The sequence below is a fragment of the Lepidochelys kempii genome, chromosome 7 (assembly GCF_965140265.1).
Source record: "Lepidochelys kempii isolate rLepKem1 chromosome 7, rLepKem1.hap2, whole genome shotgun sequence".
Lineage (NCBI taxonomy): Eukaryota > Metazoa > Chordata > Testudines > Cheloniidae > Lepidochelys > Lepidochelys kempii.
In genome coordinates, this window is record NC_133262.1 from 95,015,566 (window position 1) to 95,033,830 (window position 18,265).

General features: G+C 38.3%; 1 protein-coding gene across 6 annotated transcripts in view; it reads right to left on the bottom strand.

The window, feature by feature from the left end:
- Window positions 1–18,265, bottom strand: part of BTAF1 (B-TFIID TATA-box binding protein associated factor 1) — a 100,500-nt gene that overhangs the window by 50,895 nt on the left and 31,340 nt on the right. For all 6 annotated transcript variants that reach the window (XM_073353922.1, XM_073353921.1, XM_073353919.1 and 3 more), the window contains exons 12-23: window positions 17,713–17,853; window positions 17,415–17,539; window positions 12,004–12,124; window positions 11,671–11,775; window positions 11,295–11,444; window positions 9,585–9,727; window positions 9,229–9,403; window positions 8,391–8,594; window positions 4,748–5,174; window positions 3,281–3,471; window positions 564–717; window positions 365–474 (exon numbers count right to left, since the gene is read on the bottom strand). In XM_073353922.1, coding sequence (XP_073210023.1) covers window positions 365–474; window positions 564–717; window positions 3,281–3,471; window positions 4,748–5,174; window positions 8,391–8,594; window positions 9,229–9,403; window positions 9,585–9,727; window positions 11,295–11,444; window positions 11,671–11,775; window positions 12,004–12,124; window positions 17,415–17,539; window positions 17,713–17,853 — 2,046 coding nt within the window. The remainder of the gene's footprint in view (window positions 1–364; window positions 475–563; window positions 718–3,280; window positions 3,472–4,747; window positions 5,175–8,390; window positions 8,595–9,228; window positions 9,404–9,584; window positions 9,728–11,294; window positions 11,445–11,670; window positions 11,776–12,003; window positions 12,125–17,414; window positions 17,540–17,712; window positions 17,854–18,265) is intronic.

The window sequence follows — 18,265 nt, forward strand, 5'->3', positions numbered from 1 at the left end:
ATGGCTTTCCTCCCTCTTTATAGATGATATATGAAAAAATAAGATATTGATTTTCTTGACCTATCCTGCACCTTGTAGATAAAACAAATATGGAATTGAACTATATTTAAAAAGGCGCATGGCATAAAGAAGGGATAGAACATGCAGCTTTCATATCTAGAAGCTAAATAAAAAAAAAAATGCAGGAGGCAGTCTCTTTTCTTAAGGAGACTAATATAAGTGATCTGAAGAGAGTACACAAGCAACCTAATAGCAATACAACTATATAAAGAACTGAAGTATTGTAAAAAAGTACAACAAACAATGGCAATGAATGCAAATTGTTTGGTCAGGAAATCACTTTGGAGTAGAACATGCTAATTACCAAAGGGTGAAGCTGAATGTCCATTGACGCTGCTGTTGTTTCAAACACCTGTAGAGAATTGACCAACTCCTGAGCAGACACATCTCCCTTTTCCAATAAGGATTTCCGATCTGTTAAAAACAAACAGATGTCCAGTTTCAGATAACACATATGCTATAAGAAAACAAAAAAACAAGAACATAATAAGAAATGTACATACCAAAACTGTTTAGGTTAATATTATTTCTTAGTGGACCAACCATAGCATCCCAGAGATGTGGCAATCCTATTACCATTTCAGCACCGAAATGTTTAGCTATAGTAGATAAGGCAAATTCAGCTCCTCTCCTCTGTACAATATATGGCTTCTGAGCCTAGAATTAAAATATGGTTGAGGGAATAAGTAGATTAAAGGAATTTAAAAATGAAGCAAAGCTTGTTACATTCAAGCAAGGTTTAAGTGTTAAACAAATCTGCAAATTGCACAAAAAAAAATAAAATTAAGAATGTCCTTCCCTGGCTCAAACTTAAACAAATTTGATTGCATAACCAATATTATACACTACTGTTCATCAAGGGGAAGACTCAGGGCTTGTCTACATGAGGAAAAGCCTGGAATAGCTAGTGCATGCTAGCTACTCTGCATGAACGCCTCATGTGGAGAATCTTATTGTGCACTAAGAGTGCCCTGTCCAATTATTATAAGCTTATACTCTTTAGAAATGTATTAAGTTAAACCACACAAAGCCATTGTTAATGCACAGAAAGTGTCTCCACACAGGAAGTTCATGAAGAATAGCTACTGGCTCTAAATTCACCCCCTAACCTGATGCTCATTAACTTCCCCACGTAGACAAGCTCTCAGAGTCTTATCAGAGCTTGCTGCACCTTTGGTGGTAGAAGATACTGAAGGACAGTTGGGGGATGCTCCAACTTTTATACCTTTGGAATCCTGTACCAAGAGAAAGGGAAGTAACTTCTGTGATTATTGCTCTCTGGAAGTTCACAGTACAGGCACTTACATTCTTTACAAGTGGTATTATGCAGGAGGGCAAACTGAACTATTTATAGTTCCTATGCAGCATCCAGTTAGCAGTTCCTTGTGTTTTAGCTCCCAATTTAACAAGGTAGTTAAGCATATGCATAACTCTAAGCAGGGGAGTAGTCCTACTGAAGTCAAGGGGACTACTCACCTGCTTAAAGTTATGCATGTGTTTAACTACCTTGCTGAATCAGGGCCATAACTGCTTATGAAATTTGTTAATCTCTAAGGTGCCACAAGTACCCCTTTTCTTTTTGCAAATACAGACTAATACGGCTGCTACGCTGAAACCTATGAATTTTGAGTTACAATATAATAGATTCTGCCAGACTTACTCATATTAAGTACTTAATGTTAAGCACTTAAGTCCTAGTGGAGCAAATGGGGCTCTTTGAACAGTAAGCATGGCAGAAAATACATCTTACTTTTGCAAATATCCAGTTGAAGTTCATACTTTGGATCTGTCTACACTAAGGAGTTTTAGAAGAAAAATCTGCACTGATGGGAGCCAAAGCATAGACAAGGCTCTGCCATGTATACTTGTAGAGCAGTTTTTTTTATATAAATAAATAAAAGATTCCCCCTATGTTTTCCACTAAGATTCCCTAGTGTAAATGCATCTCTTGAGTTTCAGAGCCACACAATAAGTTATTTGGCATTATAGAAACTTCATTTTTTCCCCCTCAGAGAAAACACAGCAAGCATCTCTTCCCCACAAAATACCTCAGAGAACAGCTTCCTCTTTTTATTGAGCATACAGAACTAATTTCATGCCATTTCCAGTTTACTGGTTGGAGTTACTCATAAAATATGAATTTATTTTCATGGTTTATGAACTTATAATCTAGAAAAACTTAAGCTTCTGCAGAAGATATCCAGTTCAACTTTTAAAATATCAAAAAGGAAGCACATTGTAAATTAATTCACTTAATTATTTACAAAAAGGCATGTATGTAGAACGTTTGTAAGGGAACTAAGTAATGTGTAATTACAAAGCCAAGTTATCATCTCTGACAACTTCCACATTCAAGCTAAAAGTTAGTGATGAGTAAGAAAGAAAAAGATTTTTGTCATTTAACCATGGTGACCTTACCTTAGAAATGATATTTTTCAAATGAATTTACACTAGTCTATTGTATGAAGCAGATCAGTTCTAAATTTTTTCTTTGATGTGCTAGGTGGCCAGTTGTTTGAAGACTAGCTATTATTCATATAGATTACATGTATCAGTCTAACACTACTTTCTACTGGGTCCCCAAAGCAATACTAAATACAAATTTACACAGTAAATAATGGCTTAAAATAAAATGGTTTAGAAGTAGATTTTAATGTGAATAAGGTATTAATGGGATGCTTTCAGATTCTTTAATTCAACTAGTTAATACAACACTTGCAAAAATAATTGACACATTACAAATGTGAAATTCAGAGATACTTAAAAAGTCTTCGGGTTCTGTCTCAAATTTCTGTAATACATATTGAGCAGTCTTCTGTCCCTCCCTCCAACGTAGACACCAGGGAGAGGGCACACTTTTAATGTAGTACTTGAGAATTTAATTCTGCATGTCCCATTTACATGAATAGCTATTTTACTCAGGACTAAATGTTTCCCTTTAGAATTAGTTTATTTTAAGTTTAATACCACTACAGATATTTAATTCTTCCTCTATTTGAACATAAATTCTTCATGCTGCTTACAACATAAAAAAGTAAACATGGACTCAGTTTTTAATTAAGAAAAACTATTATGCCATCCTTTGTGTAACTCCATTGACTGAAATACAGCTACATTTAGAAGAACATGTCTTATTAAGTATAATGATAATCAATAATCTAGCTCTTTAAAAAAAAAAAAAAACAACACACAAAAAAACAAACCAACCCAACTTATTTACCTCATCAAGTTCTGTGGTGAGGTTTCCACTACTGCCCGTTGGAAGGTCTGCAATTTGGGCTTTTGGAGCCTTTGGTGTAGGACCTCGCCTACTTGTGATGGCAAAAGCAGCTTTCTGATGTCTATACAGAGTAATTATTCCTCTGTGCTTGGTGACAGTATGGTGCATCCCATCTCTCTCAGAGTTGGGTCCTATAAGAGGATAAAGTTGACAATCTACTTTAAAATACAGTACCAGAAATGGGTGGCAGTGGTAACAATCTCAACTTGCTTTACAAAGAAGGGTAAATATCATTTTGTGGATAATGAAAGAGGTGATTTGACTTGCACCAGATCACACCGTGCGTCAGTGAGAGCCAGGAATGGAAGCCACACCTCCCTAATTAGGGTGTGCCTAGTCCACTGGGCTACTCTGGAGAGAAACCACACACTAGTAGTGAGCAAGTAGTTCATAGTAAAATTGAATGTATAATTGCAAGAATTTAAGGAAAGCAGCTCATCAGACCAAAATTATCGTGATGCACACTCACTCCCCCATCTCTGTTTGTAGAGACTCGGAAGAATTTTACTCTGAAATTTAAGATGGGAAATATACTTTGGGCACCCACAGATCTAAAAGGAAGAATTAATATAGATGTGGGTTAACTAGCATTACTTTTTCAGTTACTTTTCAAGTAGTAGGAGTGTATTAAAAAGATTAACCAACCACATTTTTAGGTTTCATCAGATATGTGAGTACCATATATGTATGTGTTACGTGGAATTTACTTCAGAAGTATTTTACTTCCAATTCTAAACACACATACAAAAGGACATAAAATGTTAGTCAAGTCACAATAAATTTAATATTTCAAAAATTTTGTTTCTTAAAGTTTAGGATTCAGATTGTTCATCTGAGAGGTAGAGATTTACTTTTCAGCCACAAGAATGGAAAAGCATTAATTTTCAGGACTATATTTGCAGGGTCTGATTTTTTCTGTTAACATCATTACATGTATTTGTGAACATTTAATTTTCAGTTGTCTTATGATTAGACTGCAGAACTACAGCATGCAACCAACATTAGGTTTATTCTATGTAAAATTGTACTAGCAATATTATTCTAACAGAATAGTAACACATCCCTCATTTCCACATAGCATCACACTTCTGCTCCATGAAACATTTCAATTTAAAAACCATCCCAGGAGTCCGTTTTTTTGTTGTGTTTTAAAAAGTCTTCCACAGAAAAACTTCCAGAAAATTCACTAAAACCAATTCTTGAGCTACACTGCTATGTTCAAAAAATAAATGTACATAGCTACTAATTTTTCAGACATCTCCTACAGTTCTAACAAGAAGTTAAAACAGCTGATTGATTTTAAATACATAAGTAGAACACTCATGTAGATATCTACTATATAAAAACAACAAATATTTCATTTATGCAATTTTTTTCAAAAAACTGACACAGACTTCGACAATATACCTTTAGAGTTTTCATGGCTGCTTTGAGGTTGTGCAGGACATGCTGCTAAGGGAGTAAGATGTGGGTCCACACAGAGAGAGTTGCAGAGATTTTTTATGATCTTAGAGTTGGGGCATGGAGATCTTGATGTACACTGTTGAAGTAACTTAGCTACGCACAAAGCTGCGTAGTTTTGTACCAGTATGTTCTCTTCTTTTTTGACAGTTTCCATTAAAGGTTTTATGACAGGATTTAGTTTTTCTGGAAGTTGTTGTAAGCTCACAACAGCACATGCAGCAAAAGTATGGACTCGCAGCTGTAACACTTGCCATTCCTGGTTTGTTTCCGTAACCGTCATTTGGACTTGTTGTCGTTTACTGTCCAATTGTTGTAAAATATTAGGATTTAAATTAAAAGCTGATGTAACTTCATTGAAAACAGTAGTAACCTAATGAAAAGAAAACTAGAGTTAAAACCAATTTGTGCTTATAGCACAACCAGATTTCCTCTAAAAAAGAGGAGGTGGGGTTTGTGCATGATGAAAGAAATACTGGGTTAAAGACACAGGTGATCACACTTTCATTTCAACTTTAATACTGAGTGAAATTCTGGCCCCAGTGAAGCCAATGGGAGCTTTGCTTAAAATGTCTGCCCCCCCCCCCTTTTTTTTTTAAAATGGGGAATAAAAAGTACTAGCTGGTACCTATGAATTGGGATTCCCACTACACATACACCATGTCAAAATACATTTTACATCCTGATTGAAGCTTTCTGTAGAATATTTAATGTGGCCCAGTTGTTTTCCCTCTTCTATTTTCTTCTGTTTGACATTTCTTCTCTTCCCCCCACCCCTGACGAGTGCGTTTTACCTTACATCCCTCCAGTAGACTACCTTTCCTTCTCCCTTTCTAAATATCTCCCATCATTAATTTCTTTGTCTCTCCTCACTTTTGTTAATCATTCCATAATTTCTTTCCATTCATGCCCACAGCTCCCTTTGCCCTGCTTTCCCCCAGCTTACTTGCAGGACCCCCCTCCCACTATTCCTCATCTGGGACACAGATAAATGGTTAGAAGGATATCACATAAGTCCTGATTCCAAAGAGTGTTCTTCAGTATCTGCCTAACTCCTGTTAGTCAATTTTGCAGCAAGACCCAGATGACTGGCAAGTCACTGAAGCTTGGGGGAGAGTCTGGGAATTCCCTATATTTAAGTTGTCCTGTGCCCAGCCAGAAATAGCTAGACATTCTATGGATTACCAGCATGGGGGTCTGAGAAAAAGAGAGACAGGCAAGAAGAGCTGTGCTGTCCAGCATACTGGGGCAAGACGTGCAATGCTACAGAGTCATGTGGAAGTTGAGCTGCTCCTCAGCTGACTTTGTAATAAAAGGATTGCAGTGCTTCTGGAACACTCAAGATCTTTGGATTTGACATGGGCCTTATGTCTGCTGTTCAGCAAATGCTGATTGATCTCACTACCCTGAAACTTGCTCCAGGCACACAGGTGGGTAGAGAGCAAGAGGAAATCTGGTAGGGACACTGCTGCACCTACTCTGTGGTACGGAGCTCATTACTAGATGAAAATACTAACATTGTTAGTAATGAGACAGCATGCACAAGTGTTCACTAAATATTTGTGCTGCATTTGTACAGAAGCAGAATGATATATTCATATCATGGAGAATGATGCAATACTTTCCTGTTCATTAGTAACTAAGGAGGGTTAGACAACCTCTGCTAGGGATAAGTGTTTTTAAATCATCAGGCCTAGATAACTTGCACCCAAGAGTCGACTGAGGAGATCCGATTGCTGACCTTTATTTTTAATACATCTTGGAATACCAGAAAAATTCCAGAAGCCTGGAAGAGTGCCAATGTGGTGCCAATATTAAAAAAGGGCAAACAAAAAACAGAAGACTCGGGTAGGTACAGGCTAGTTAGCTGGACATTAATCCAGCGAAAAATAATGAACAAGTGGATATGGTATTCAATTGAAAGATTAAGGATGGAAATATAATTAATGCCATTCAACTTTGTTTTATGGAAAAAAAGCCTTGTCAAATGCACCCGATTTCACTCTTTGAGATTACAAGTTTGGTTGATAAAGGTAACAGTGTAGATTTAATATACCTTGATTTAGTATTGCACTACATTCTGAATAAGAAGTTAGCATAACAGAATAATCACTAAAGACACAGGTTAAATGGATTAAGAACTATCTGGTAGGTCTCAAAAAGTAGTTGTCAATGGGAAATCATCATCATCATATAGACATGTTTCTAATGAGGTTCTTCAGGTATCTGTTTGAGCCTAAAATACTATTCACATTTTTGTCAGTGATCTGGAAGCAACTATAAAATCACTGCTGATAAAATTTGTGGATAATACAATGATCACGCAGTGATAAATAATGAGGACAGGTTAGTCACACAGAGCAAGCCGATCACTTGGTAATCTGCATCCTTTCACAGAGAATGAGTTTTAATAAAGCCAAATGCAAAGTTCCGGGATGCATGTCACATCTACAGAATGGGAGACTGTATCCTGGAAAGCAATAATTCTGAAGAGGATTTAGGAGTCATAGTGGACAAGCAACAATATGAGCTCCCCGCATGACACTGGCATGATAGTAGGAAAGTGTGGGTCAGAGATATCCTTGACGGTGACCATAGTATTAAGGGCTGAACCAGTCTTTGTAAGTTTATAGATGAAGCCTGAAATCAAGCAGTACCGGCTAGTTTATCCACTGCACTACTAGATAATCCAGCTCAGAGATACAGAACAGGTCCCATGCTGCTGGATAGCCCTCCAGTGTCATCAGTACCAAGATATTTTTTGCATTGAAGGGGTTGGTACAGAAGTGGCTGGCTGGCCTCAGTGATCATTAAAGGAAAAGAAGGTGTGTGTAGTGGGGAGCATTTCTTCCTAGAAGAAGCTTTATTTTGTCCCATCCTCCACCTCATCCTTCTGCTTGTTCACTGGAGAATGGTTATGGGGACCTCAACCTTCTAGATGAGCATGGCTCCTTCAAGGAATGTGATCCGTGCGCCTTCCTCAGCACCAGAGAAGGGGATTCGGTGCCAACTCTCCACAATATCTGGAAGGACACTCCTAAAGGACAGTAAGAAGGAACTGTGGAGAATCTGGAGCAGCTTCTTCCTTTATACCATCATGTAGAGGGCACATGTACCACCCTGACAGGTTCTGCTAAGGGAAAAATCTCTGGCTCTGGTGCACTGGGTGTGCACACACTTAAGGTGGAATGAACATATGCGATCACAAAGAAAAATTACCCTTCCCAGGAAATATGCAAATCCAGGTTTCCTATCAGCCTCAATTAACATTTGACTGCATAAGTGTTTTTTAAAGCACTGACCTAAAAGGATGTTGATAGCGAATCCAGTAGTTGGGTTTAAAATGGTGCCTCTATAATTCTGTAAGATATATATTTCAATGGAAAAATATCATGCTGCTAATCTTTTGGTTCATCTTCTTCTGTGCACATATAATGAACATCCATTTCTTATCTTATGCCAGAAAAAGCAACCATTCAAGTCACAATATATGTATTGACTTCTGAAAAGCATTGCAATTCTTCAGCATTATTATACAGCACATTGAAAATTAGGACTAGAAACTACCTCTTAATTCAGATTTACTCACCAGTTCATTAGCTTGATCTATTGTAAATACACTGTAGTTTACTCTGTTCCCAATGTCAATGTGTGCATCAGCTAGTGATGAAATGAGTTGTTTACATTCATTCTGCATTCGTGTAAAAGGAACAGCAATTTCATCATAATAAAGGTGCTCAGAAAGGACTCCAAGTAAGCGTGGCTGCACAGAAAGGGCTACAGCTTTACATTCCTAAAACAGAACAAGCCAATCAATTCAGATCTTCAAGTGTTCAAACTGGTTATTTTGTTCAATTAAGATGAAGGAACACAACTCAACTTCGCTAATTAGATGTTCCTGAACAAAACATTTAAAGCTTTTAACACAGCAAGACTTAAAAGCGACAAAAATGAAGATGTGCACACAAACTTCCGTATACCATGAAAACAGTTAATGGTCCCAACATTTTATAAAAATTAAGCATTCATCAGTACCGTATTAATGGAAAAGTTTTTCCAAGTAGGTTTAACACCCAATTTTACATGGATGGAGAATAACTTACTAAACAAGAACAAAATCATAACAAAAGGAAAGATGGTATACATTTATGCAGAATACATTGATATTAAAAGAAAGTCAAGTATCCATCTAGAGTGAATATTCGTAGAACCCTTAACACATTCACTGAACGACAGTGTCACCTTTTAGCCAACTTTAAAATAATTCAGTATCATTCTAGGCCATTGCTTCACCTGTCAGATTTCATCATTTAACAGTATAAAAATACAGTATTAGCTTTTTTGTTGTACTTCTATTTCAGACAACAACAGAAACGGTCATTAATTTAGTAAATCATATTTAATTTTTGCTGTAAAAAGCATCCTACCTTTTGCAAGGCAGCCCACTCACAAATTACTAACGCAACACTAATCCTCTGCAAGGCAGATTTCGAATTCAAATGGAAAAGCAGTAGCTGAGCTAGTGATTCAGCTGGTTTTATTTCTTGAGGAACGGTATTTACACTTGGATCACAAATACAGCAGCAAAGTGCTCCTAACAACCTTGACCAAAGAAGAAAAAAAAAAAAAGTGTTACAGTAACATTAGTCTCACTCCTTGGTACATACTTTAAAGACAAAGTTAAATGTCTCAGATAAGTTAGATTTTAGCAAAAATTTTACAAATTAATTTTTAGATTATGTATTGTTTTTGTATTTTTTTTTCATATTTTCCACAAACTGACTTTGCTGCCATCACCCGGGCTCGCATAACAACATAATCCCTGGTTGCCAGATCTTCTGTAATGCTGTCTGCACCAGCAATATACTCCTGTATCACTTCTTTGTTCTGGGTTTGACCTTGACGCAGCTTGCCACCTGCTTTTTCCTATGGAATAAATACAGAAGTAGTAAGAAATCTTGTCTGTTTTGCTTTCCAAAGTTTTCTGTATTTCAGGCAAAAAACCAAAACCCTATGAATTCACATTTCCATATTAAATTATAATTGTTCTATGTAGTGATTTGGAAAACATCCACACCAGATTTTATTGTACATTAGTCCAGGATCTCTGAATAACTGACAGTGACTTTTGAAAGTGCTTAAATCATGGATAGATGACTATGAGCTATTGCTGAGGCCCTGCACTGCTAAATGTGTGGCCTGGTTTGATTATTAACTAACTTATCTAAGCCAGTATGCTGCTAGACCTCCAGTTTGAATCTGAGGCCAGAACAAGTGAAGAAAAACACCATATGACAGTTTCTCACAAGTAAAGTAATCCTGAGAAAGCGGATTCAATTCTGCAAAACAGAAGTTGGAGAAATGATACACATAGGTGCTACAGATCAGATATGAAAACATGTTGAAATAAGAAGTATCTAGAACCTTATAAAACAGTAGAGGGTTTACAAGGAGCACAGTACATAGTTTGATCCATCCACAGATAGGTAAGGGTACACTACAGCAGCACAGGAGTAGACACTTCCTACATTGATGTAAGCAACATCAACAGAAACACCCCTTCCATCAACTTACAACTCCTGTAACATCAACCCTTTGAGAAGTGGTAGCTAGGTCAACTGAAGACTCCTTCCATCAATCTAACCTCATCTACACCAGGGGTTAGGTTGACCTAACTATAGTGCACTGGGTGCAACATTTTTCACAACCCCGAGTGACAAGTTTTAGGTATAGACCACGTCTAAAGAGTATTTACTATATGGAGAATTAGAGTATCTGCCAGAGAGGCTCTGAGGCATTTTTGAGTGAACTAATGTTTAAATTTTTCACTAGGAGGGTGGTGAAACACTGGAATGGGTTACCTAGGGAGGTGGTAGAATCTCCTTCCTTAGAAGTTTTTAAGGTCAGGCTTGACAAAGCCCTGGCTGGGATGATTTAGTTGGGGATTGGTCCTGCTTTGAGCAGGGGGTTGGACTGGATGGCCTCCTGGGGTCCCTTCCAACCCTGATATTCTATGATTCTATGAAATTACTTTTAGTTCAACAACTTCTATTAATTGCACAATAGGCTTTATTACATACATTTGTATTTGGCCTTGACAAAATTAATTTATATAAAGAAGAAAAATTGTGCCATAGCGGTAATATAAGCGTCAAAGCTTACCAAAAGAAACTGTCATTTTAAAGTTCTTATACAGGGCCAAGTTGTGCCATTTAGGTACTGGCTTGTGTCAGGGTGATGCAAAACTGTACTGCTGCAAGTGGAACCCCAGTAGGGACTATATTTCCTTGAATGGCCACATACACAAGTAGTGGGACTGCTCTGCAGGCTGCTGTAGAGATTCATAGTTCCACCTCTATGGTGGTAATGCCCACAGAGTCTTGGGGTCAATAGCACTCTCCTTCCTTTCTACACAGGCCAGTCACAGTTTGCTACAGAACCTCAGTAATCACTGGTTTCCTTGATTTCCCACACAGGTTTTAAAAATCTTTACCTTTGATCTGGCTTTTACTTCTAGCAACATATTTAAATCAATAGGCAAGTGAGAAGGCTGCATCATTAAGCAGAGCCAGGCTCCCATCCACGGACAAGCCGCTGCTACCACGTATTGTACTGATGCTTTGTTTAACAGTTCCAGCCACACCTTGAGGGAGGAAAAAAAAAAAATTGTGTACATTAGAAATACGTATCATGGCATCTATTCAAACATTTGATGAACATGACGTGCAAGATCTAGGAACAGTTTCACAATGATCATAGTGAAATCAATGTATAGCAGTATAACGCCATGCAATTATGTAGACTGAAGGTCATGCATCTGAAAAAGGGTGGTATATAAAAGATAGCATAGTCATAAGCTAAATAAATACCTTGTGAATAAGATCCAGAATATCTTGGCTGCTTTCTAAAATACAAAACTGAAAAATGTGCCTCAACATATCTTGCAGGATCGGAGTTAGCCAGGCTGAAGAACTCTTGAAGACAGGGATATGATAAGTGAGAGAAAATTCCAATATACAATGTAAATTTAAACATACTATTTTAGGTTCTCGCTATTAAAGCGGCACCCACCTCTACCCAGAGCAGAAGTAGGCCACAAATGTTTTCCACATAACTTGTAAGAGTTATCAAGTGACTCAAAGACAATGCAATGCACTTCTGTATTGTGATTGGTAAGTGGTATTATAAGTATTAGTTCTTACCTGGTCTTGGGTAGATAACAGCGTAAATAAAGTTTCCAACGCTGCTTTTCGAACAGATGATATAGTATGATGCAAGAATGGCCATACACGTGGGACCAAAACGGTGAGTGATTGCTGAATACTGGAACATTTTGAGGGGTGAGGGGGGTGTAAGAGAAAGGAAATTAAAAAAATCTAAGTTCATTTTATTTAAACCCAGGTATAATATTTAGTTAAAAAGGGATGTTTTTGAAAGGAAAAATAGAAAAGTAACACTGTGTATTCCCCAGGCCATGTTAAGTGCAGGATCAAGTTATAGCTCAACTACAATGGTCAAAATAAATGGTTTGAGTTGTGCTTTTTTTTTTTTTTTTTTTTTTGGGGTGTTTACTCATGAATGGCAAAATTCAGAAGCTTGTCCAAATTAGTACGGTCCTACTGTAACTATATGCTTAATTGCTATGGCTTCTTCCGCACTCAAAATAGAGTATGTCCCCCTTCCCCACCTCCACCCAAACAAGCACATACATAGAAATAAGCACATTTCATTTTAAAGGTCAGTCAGAATTTCTTCATCTGTCATGCAGTTAAGCATTAAGGATGAAACTCCTTCTGCCTGATAATGAAAATAGTTATTACACATCAACTCATCGGAGATACCACGTTCCATGCAATGGAGTGAATTACAAAGTTTCTGCCTTAACTCTGATTTTTCCTGCTTGAGATTTTAATATTGGCACGAACATTGTGAGAATATACTGAAAATGTTGCAATTATAATATCTGAGACTAGAGGTAAGGATGGAAAGCTCTGTAAGGTGGCTCTCTCAAAACAGATTGTTTTCATAATTTATATGAGAACCTTCAACCAAGGCATCTCATTGATGATTCCTCAAGGATTTAATGGCATAATTCTATCTAGAGAAAGGAACTCAAGTGATTTATTGTCTTCACCAAAGCCCCAAGGTGAAATATTTCTTAACTTTTCCACAACGATAAAGTGAACTGCTGTAGTCCTAGCTATTGGATAAGCACAACTAAACTTTTAAAAAGGAAACAAAAATCAGTTACTGCAATAAATCTAAATGAATCAAAAGCCTGTACATGCAAAACAAAGAGGCAAATATTTATTAATAAAACCACTGATTAATCCAAACAAATCTTTTACCAATGCTTTGGTCTTTAAAGGCAGCGATTTACAGCTATTAAAGAGTTATTATTGTCCTGCGAATAAACAGCACGTACACATGATTGTGAGATAGTGAGAGACAGAAGCAGAAGACAATGGAGGAATTGGGAGGAAAAAATTATAAGGAAGGGAAAACAAAACAGGTGGAGGAAGATTAGAGATTGAGAAGGGGATTTTATTTTTAGATATTCAATTTACCTCCTAAGATTAAGGATCTAGAGTTGAACCCTCCCATACGCAAATCTTTTTTCCCCCCACAGAAAAGCTTCATTCAAAAATGGAGATTCATAATGGGTCTGCATCCTTTGTCAATGTAAAAGCCCCCACTGACTTTAGTGGTGTGGGGCCACCACTAAATTGCAATATGCACACTATGCTACAGTGAATTAAAACACCTTGATTGAAGCTGTTTGTTAGTGTGGTAAAATCAAAACTCCCAGAGATCATCATATGGGTCTTCCCCAAAAATTCCACTGAGTTACTGCATACCATGAAAAGCAGATTATATACACCCAAGAAGTGGTACAAAGTACATAATTTCCAGATTCACACCCTGGTATAGCCAAGCTCCTACTAAAAAGGTATCAAAAGGATAGATGTGTCTCCACTTCTAATTCTGGCATTAATGAACTCGCTGTTTAAATAAGTGAGGGTCAGAGGTTGAGTGAAAACATTAGTTTTCTCGGTCTTGATTTATACTTTTTCATTTCATGTTTCGAGTAAAAAAACGTGGCCCTCTACTAATTTACCTGCTGATGTGTGGGAGGCAACAAAGGGAATCAACAGCAGCATAAGCTACTTGAAAACAGAAGACTGAGAATGCCACTTAGTTTCATCTTTAGAACATTCCCAAAAGTCTCTTTATGAAGTTACGTAAACTAGATTATACCTATATAGTCACATATCAATACATACAAAATAGAGAATTAGGTGAACCCAAACCAACACAGAAGTGTCATAATACATGGCAGTAAAGTCACATGTCATGCACTAAATTGTTAATAGTTAAAATTTTACTTGTACAATAAACTGGTTTATTGTGGCTTTTAAAATATCAAAACTACATTTTTTACCCTTCACGCCCCACCCCAGCCCCCAAAATAGCTAAAAGAATTTACTCTAATGGTAATTCAAGGTTCTACATCACAGTGAAATTTCAAAACGTAGGGTTGCTGGAAAGAAAGGAGTTGCAGAATAGCTTGGAAGCCTTGGAAGTAAAAGATGGATTTGTATTTAATTGTTTTAAAGGGCGGGGGAAGAGACACAAGGACAAGAGCCGTATAATACACAACAAAAAACCAACTCAGACCATCAGCTGGAGAGAAGGGAAAAATCCCAAAGGCTTAGTATTACTTTAAAAAGTCATTATGATGCAACTTGAACCCTTGGATTTAATTCACAGTAGCTTCTCATAGAATCTCTCTACTTTGATTTCCTAAAGAACTTAATTATTTGTTTCTACACTGCAAATAATAAACTATAGGGCTCAATGTGAGACTATTGTAAGTAAAAGCAGCAGTGGTCAGAGCACATCAGCTGTCGAGCCATTATCAAGCGTTCTGTAGCCATCATAACAAAGGAAAATTAAGAAGAGAGCTGAACAAGGATACTAAATTGTTACAGGAAACTCCTTTATGCATATAGGATGGCATGGAAGAACACATGAAGGTGCTTATGAGAAAAATCTGAACAAGTAAAGAAGATTGGCATTTTTGGTGTAAGAGGTGGGCCTCACTAGTGCATAAGTAGTGATTGCTAGGGCAGGACTAGACCAAAAAGGAACATAAAGGTGAACCTGAGTAGTGTATTTGATGCAGTAAAAATGGGCAAGCTAGGAGGGGGGTGCTAAGGGTGGATGGTGACATGCCCAGAGCTACAAGTCCAGATAAATACATTCAAAACACTGCTGCGAAGATTAAAAGGGTGGAAGATAAACATTTGGGAAGAACAGAGAGGCAGCGACAAGCCGCAATGTAGTGTATGCCCCACACTGGCACATAAGGGGTTAACAGAGTCATAGGGAGGCTGCACAGAAGGCCACCAATCACAGAAGGGCTTATAGGAGCAGCCAATCAGGCCCATATAAGAAGAGCTGCAGTACCGAGCAGCTTTAGTCACTCCCTGGAGCTTGAAGGGGGAGAAGGACTGGCTGCCTTGCAGGCGGAGGGCAGCACGCACCCTGGACATAGTAGTGCTACAGGAAGAGACTCAGGGAGCTAAAGGCAGCTCCTGGCAGGCTGCAGGGATTTGCAGGCTAAGGCCCTGAGGCAAGGGCAAACAGGGTGCTGGGGCCACGGGGAAGTGGCCCAGGGAGCTCTACAGAGGAGTTGGAGGGGAAGCAGCAAGTGGTGACCACCCACAGGGTCCCTGGGCTGGGATCCAGAGTAGTGGGCAGGCCCAGGTCCCCCTGGTCCCCACTTGCCACTAAGAAAGTGGCTGGACTGAGGAACTGTGATACTGTCCGCCAGAAGGGGGAACACCAAGTGTGGCACAGCCAGAGGGCTGCGTCATGAAGAGGACACCGCAGTCCTGGGAATGACGTGGGTCCCTGGAACAGAAGTGACAGTGGCGAATCACCACCAGAAGAGAGTACACTGGTGTACAGCTCTAGTCCCCAGGACAGCCAGCAGGAGGCGCCGCAGTGATGGACCGAACCCCATCACACAAGCCCAGACACTAGATGAGAGTCACATTGTGTGAATGGACCATAAAGGCTGGCTCTGAAAGCCTTGTCTACATGAAGGACATCAATCAGCATAGCTATTCCAGAATAACTTCCATGTGCTGACATTATACTGGAATAATGTCACATATTTCAGACTAGTGTCCAGAGAGCAATTCCAAAAATAACTAAATTATACCTGAAGAACTCCTGCAGAATGGCTAAGCTGTAGCTCACGAAAGCTCATGCTCAAATAAATTGGTTAGTCTCTAAGGTGCCACAAGTACTCCTTTTCTTTTTGCGAATACAGACTAACACGGCTGTTACTCTGAAATTCCAGAATAGCCATGCTACTCAATTCCTCACTGTAGACAAACAGTTAGAAGCAATATTTAGACACGGTCTGAATGCAGCAGTCTAGAAATGGCCCAAAGACAACACCCAGATTGAGTGACACGGAGAATGGTGGTGTTGTTCACAGTGACCAAGAAAGCGATGAGAGGGAAGGTTTTGGGGACAAAAATTAAGAGCCTGATATCTCTTTCAATTTCATCTTTTTTTTCAGCTGACAGCATTTTAAAGCAGTATTTTTACCTCTTCCCCCCTCCACCCCATGCTCCCCCAGCTGTTAAAAAGGGCTATGACAGTATAACTAAATAAATTTGAGGTAGTGGTTTTTTTGGTCTCCACTATTAAATAATGGACTAGAGTTTTAAAAAAATGAATCTCCCTGATGTATGAGTAGGGATGACAAAAATACAGTGAGATGGTCTCAACCTTTACAAAGGGATATATTGGTAACATTTAATCAGGTAGACAAGACAATTAGAGGAGACAGATAAAAGAAAAAAAATAAATAGAGAAAAGAGGACAAGCGTAAATTAAAAGTCTGTCTAAGTTTTAAGTGCAAGTTTTAGAATACACAGTCAGGTGTTTTTTTGTTTTTTTTGGGGGGGGGGGGGAGAGATTCTGTTTACTGAGCAGAAGCCAACATGGATTTGTCCAGTTTCTTCTATTTACTTGGTTCCTTGCATCAGTGATACAGCCAGTGGTTCTGTGAATAAGATAGCTTTATTCCTTTGCATTTTGCTAGGGGTCTGACCCCGAAGCCCTTGGGTGTGTGTTGCATAGGTGTAACTCTCCCATTATAGTCAACAGGGTTTGTTTATATGAAGTCTGCAGAATGGGGCAGTTTAGTGCAGGATAACAGCTCCCACTTAGCACAACAGAAATAATTAAGGGTCATGCATAAGTAGTGGCTATTGCTTTTTAACCTTTAATTTCTTAACAAAAAGTGGTGCTAAATCTAGTGACAAAGTGTGTTAAATTTTGGTTCTAGATTATTAGTGTCCTAAAACAGAAAGTGCACTGCCCTTTAACAGCCTTCGACCAACTTACAAAATTTGTCCTCAAAATTTATACCAGCATCCATTTACTGCAGAAAGATACCTTCCCAATATTATTATGCATTATCTCCTCCATATACAGTGTAATTTGCTATAAATTTAGATTATTCCAATATGAACTGCTTCAGTAACAAATGCTTAGATCTGTCTCCTAAGTAGTAGCTGGAAAGAGGTACCTGCATTTTTGGACCTGAGGATAAGTTAGAAGGGAGGAAAGAAGGATCATGATGCTGTTTGTAGAAGCCGTCAGATCATCCAATTCCAGAAGAGCATCCCACAGTGTATTAAGAATAAAGGGCACCTAGAGGAATAAGCACAAGGGGAGAAGTTATCTTACAAAGAGAGAGAAAAGTAAGTCAGTTTTCTATATAACAAAATAATTAAAAATTTGTGTACTGCACTATAAACATTGCTTTCTTGTTCAGCTCCAAGATGAACTTTTTGAAGTCAAAATGTAGAAAATAAGCCATTCACCTTTTGTGACTGAAGATGAACAAGGCTTTCCACTACCGGTACTAAAGATGCCGCAGCAACAGCTCGGACATCGTCATCCAGGTCTTGGAGACCTTCAATTATTGCAGGCAAGACTTTAGGCAATAAAGTATTAATCGTATCCTAAAAAACAAGTTTAATTCATAAATTGAATGAGGAAACATTTGTTTAACTGAATATCTTTTCCACAATCTCAGAGTCCTCTTCTTTCTCTTTTAAAAAAGAGAACAAGCAAAAAAACCCAGACAACCACCTCCCCCCTGCAGTTTGGTCAGAAACAGAAATAGCAACCATTCTGAATAGTTAAAAAGTTACCATTCATGAAAGAAAGCTAATCTATCTTATAAATTGACTGAATTTGTCCTACAAATATGCCTCAGCCAGAACCTTCAGTACACTTTCGTTATTCCACTATTAGAACCTCTAAATGGCAGTCTTCAGTTGTACCAAGCCATGGTGTTTTACCCCGGGGGGGGGGGGGGCGGAAGGGGGGCGAGAGAGAGAGAGAGAGAGAGAGAGAGAGGGGAGGAGGAGG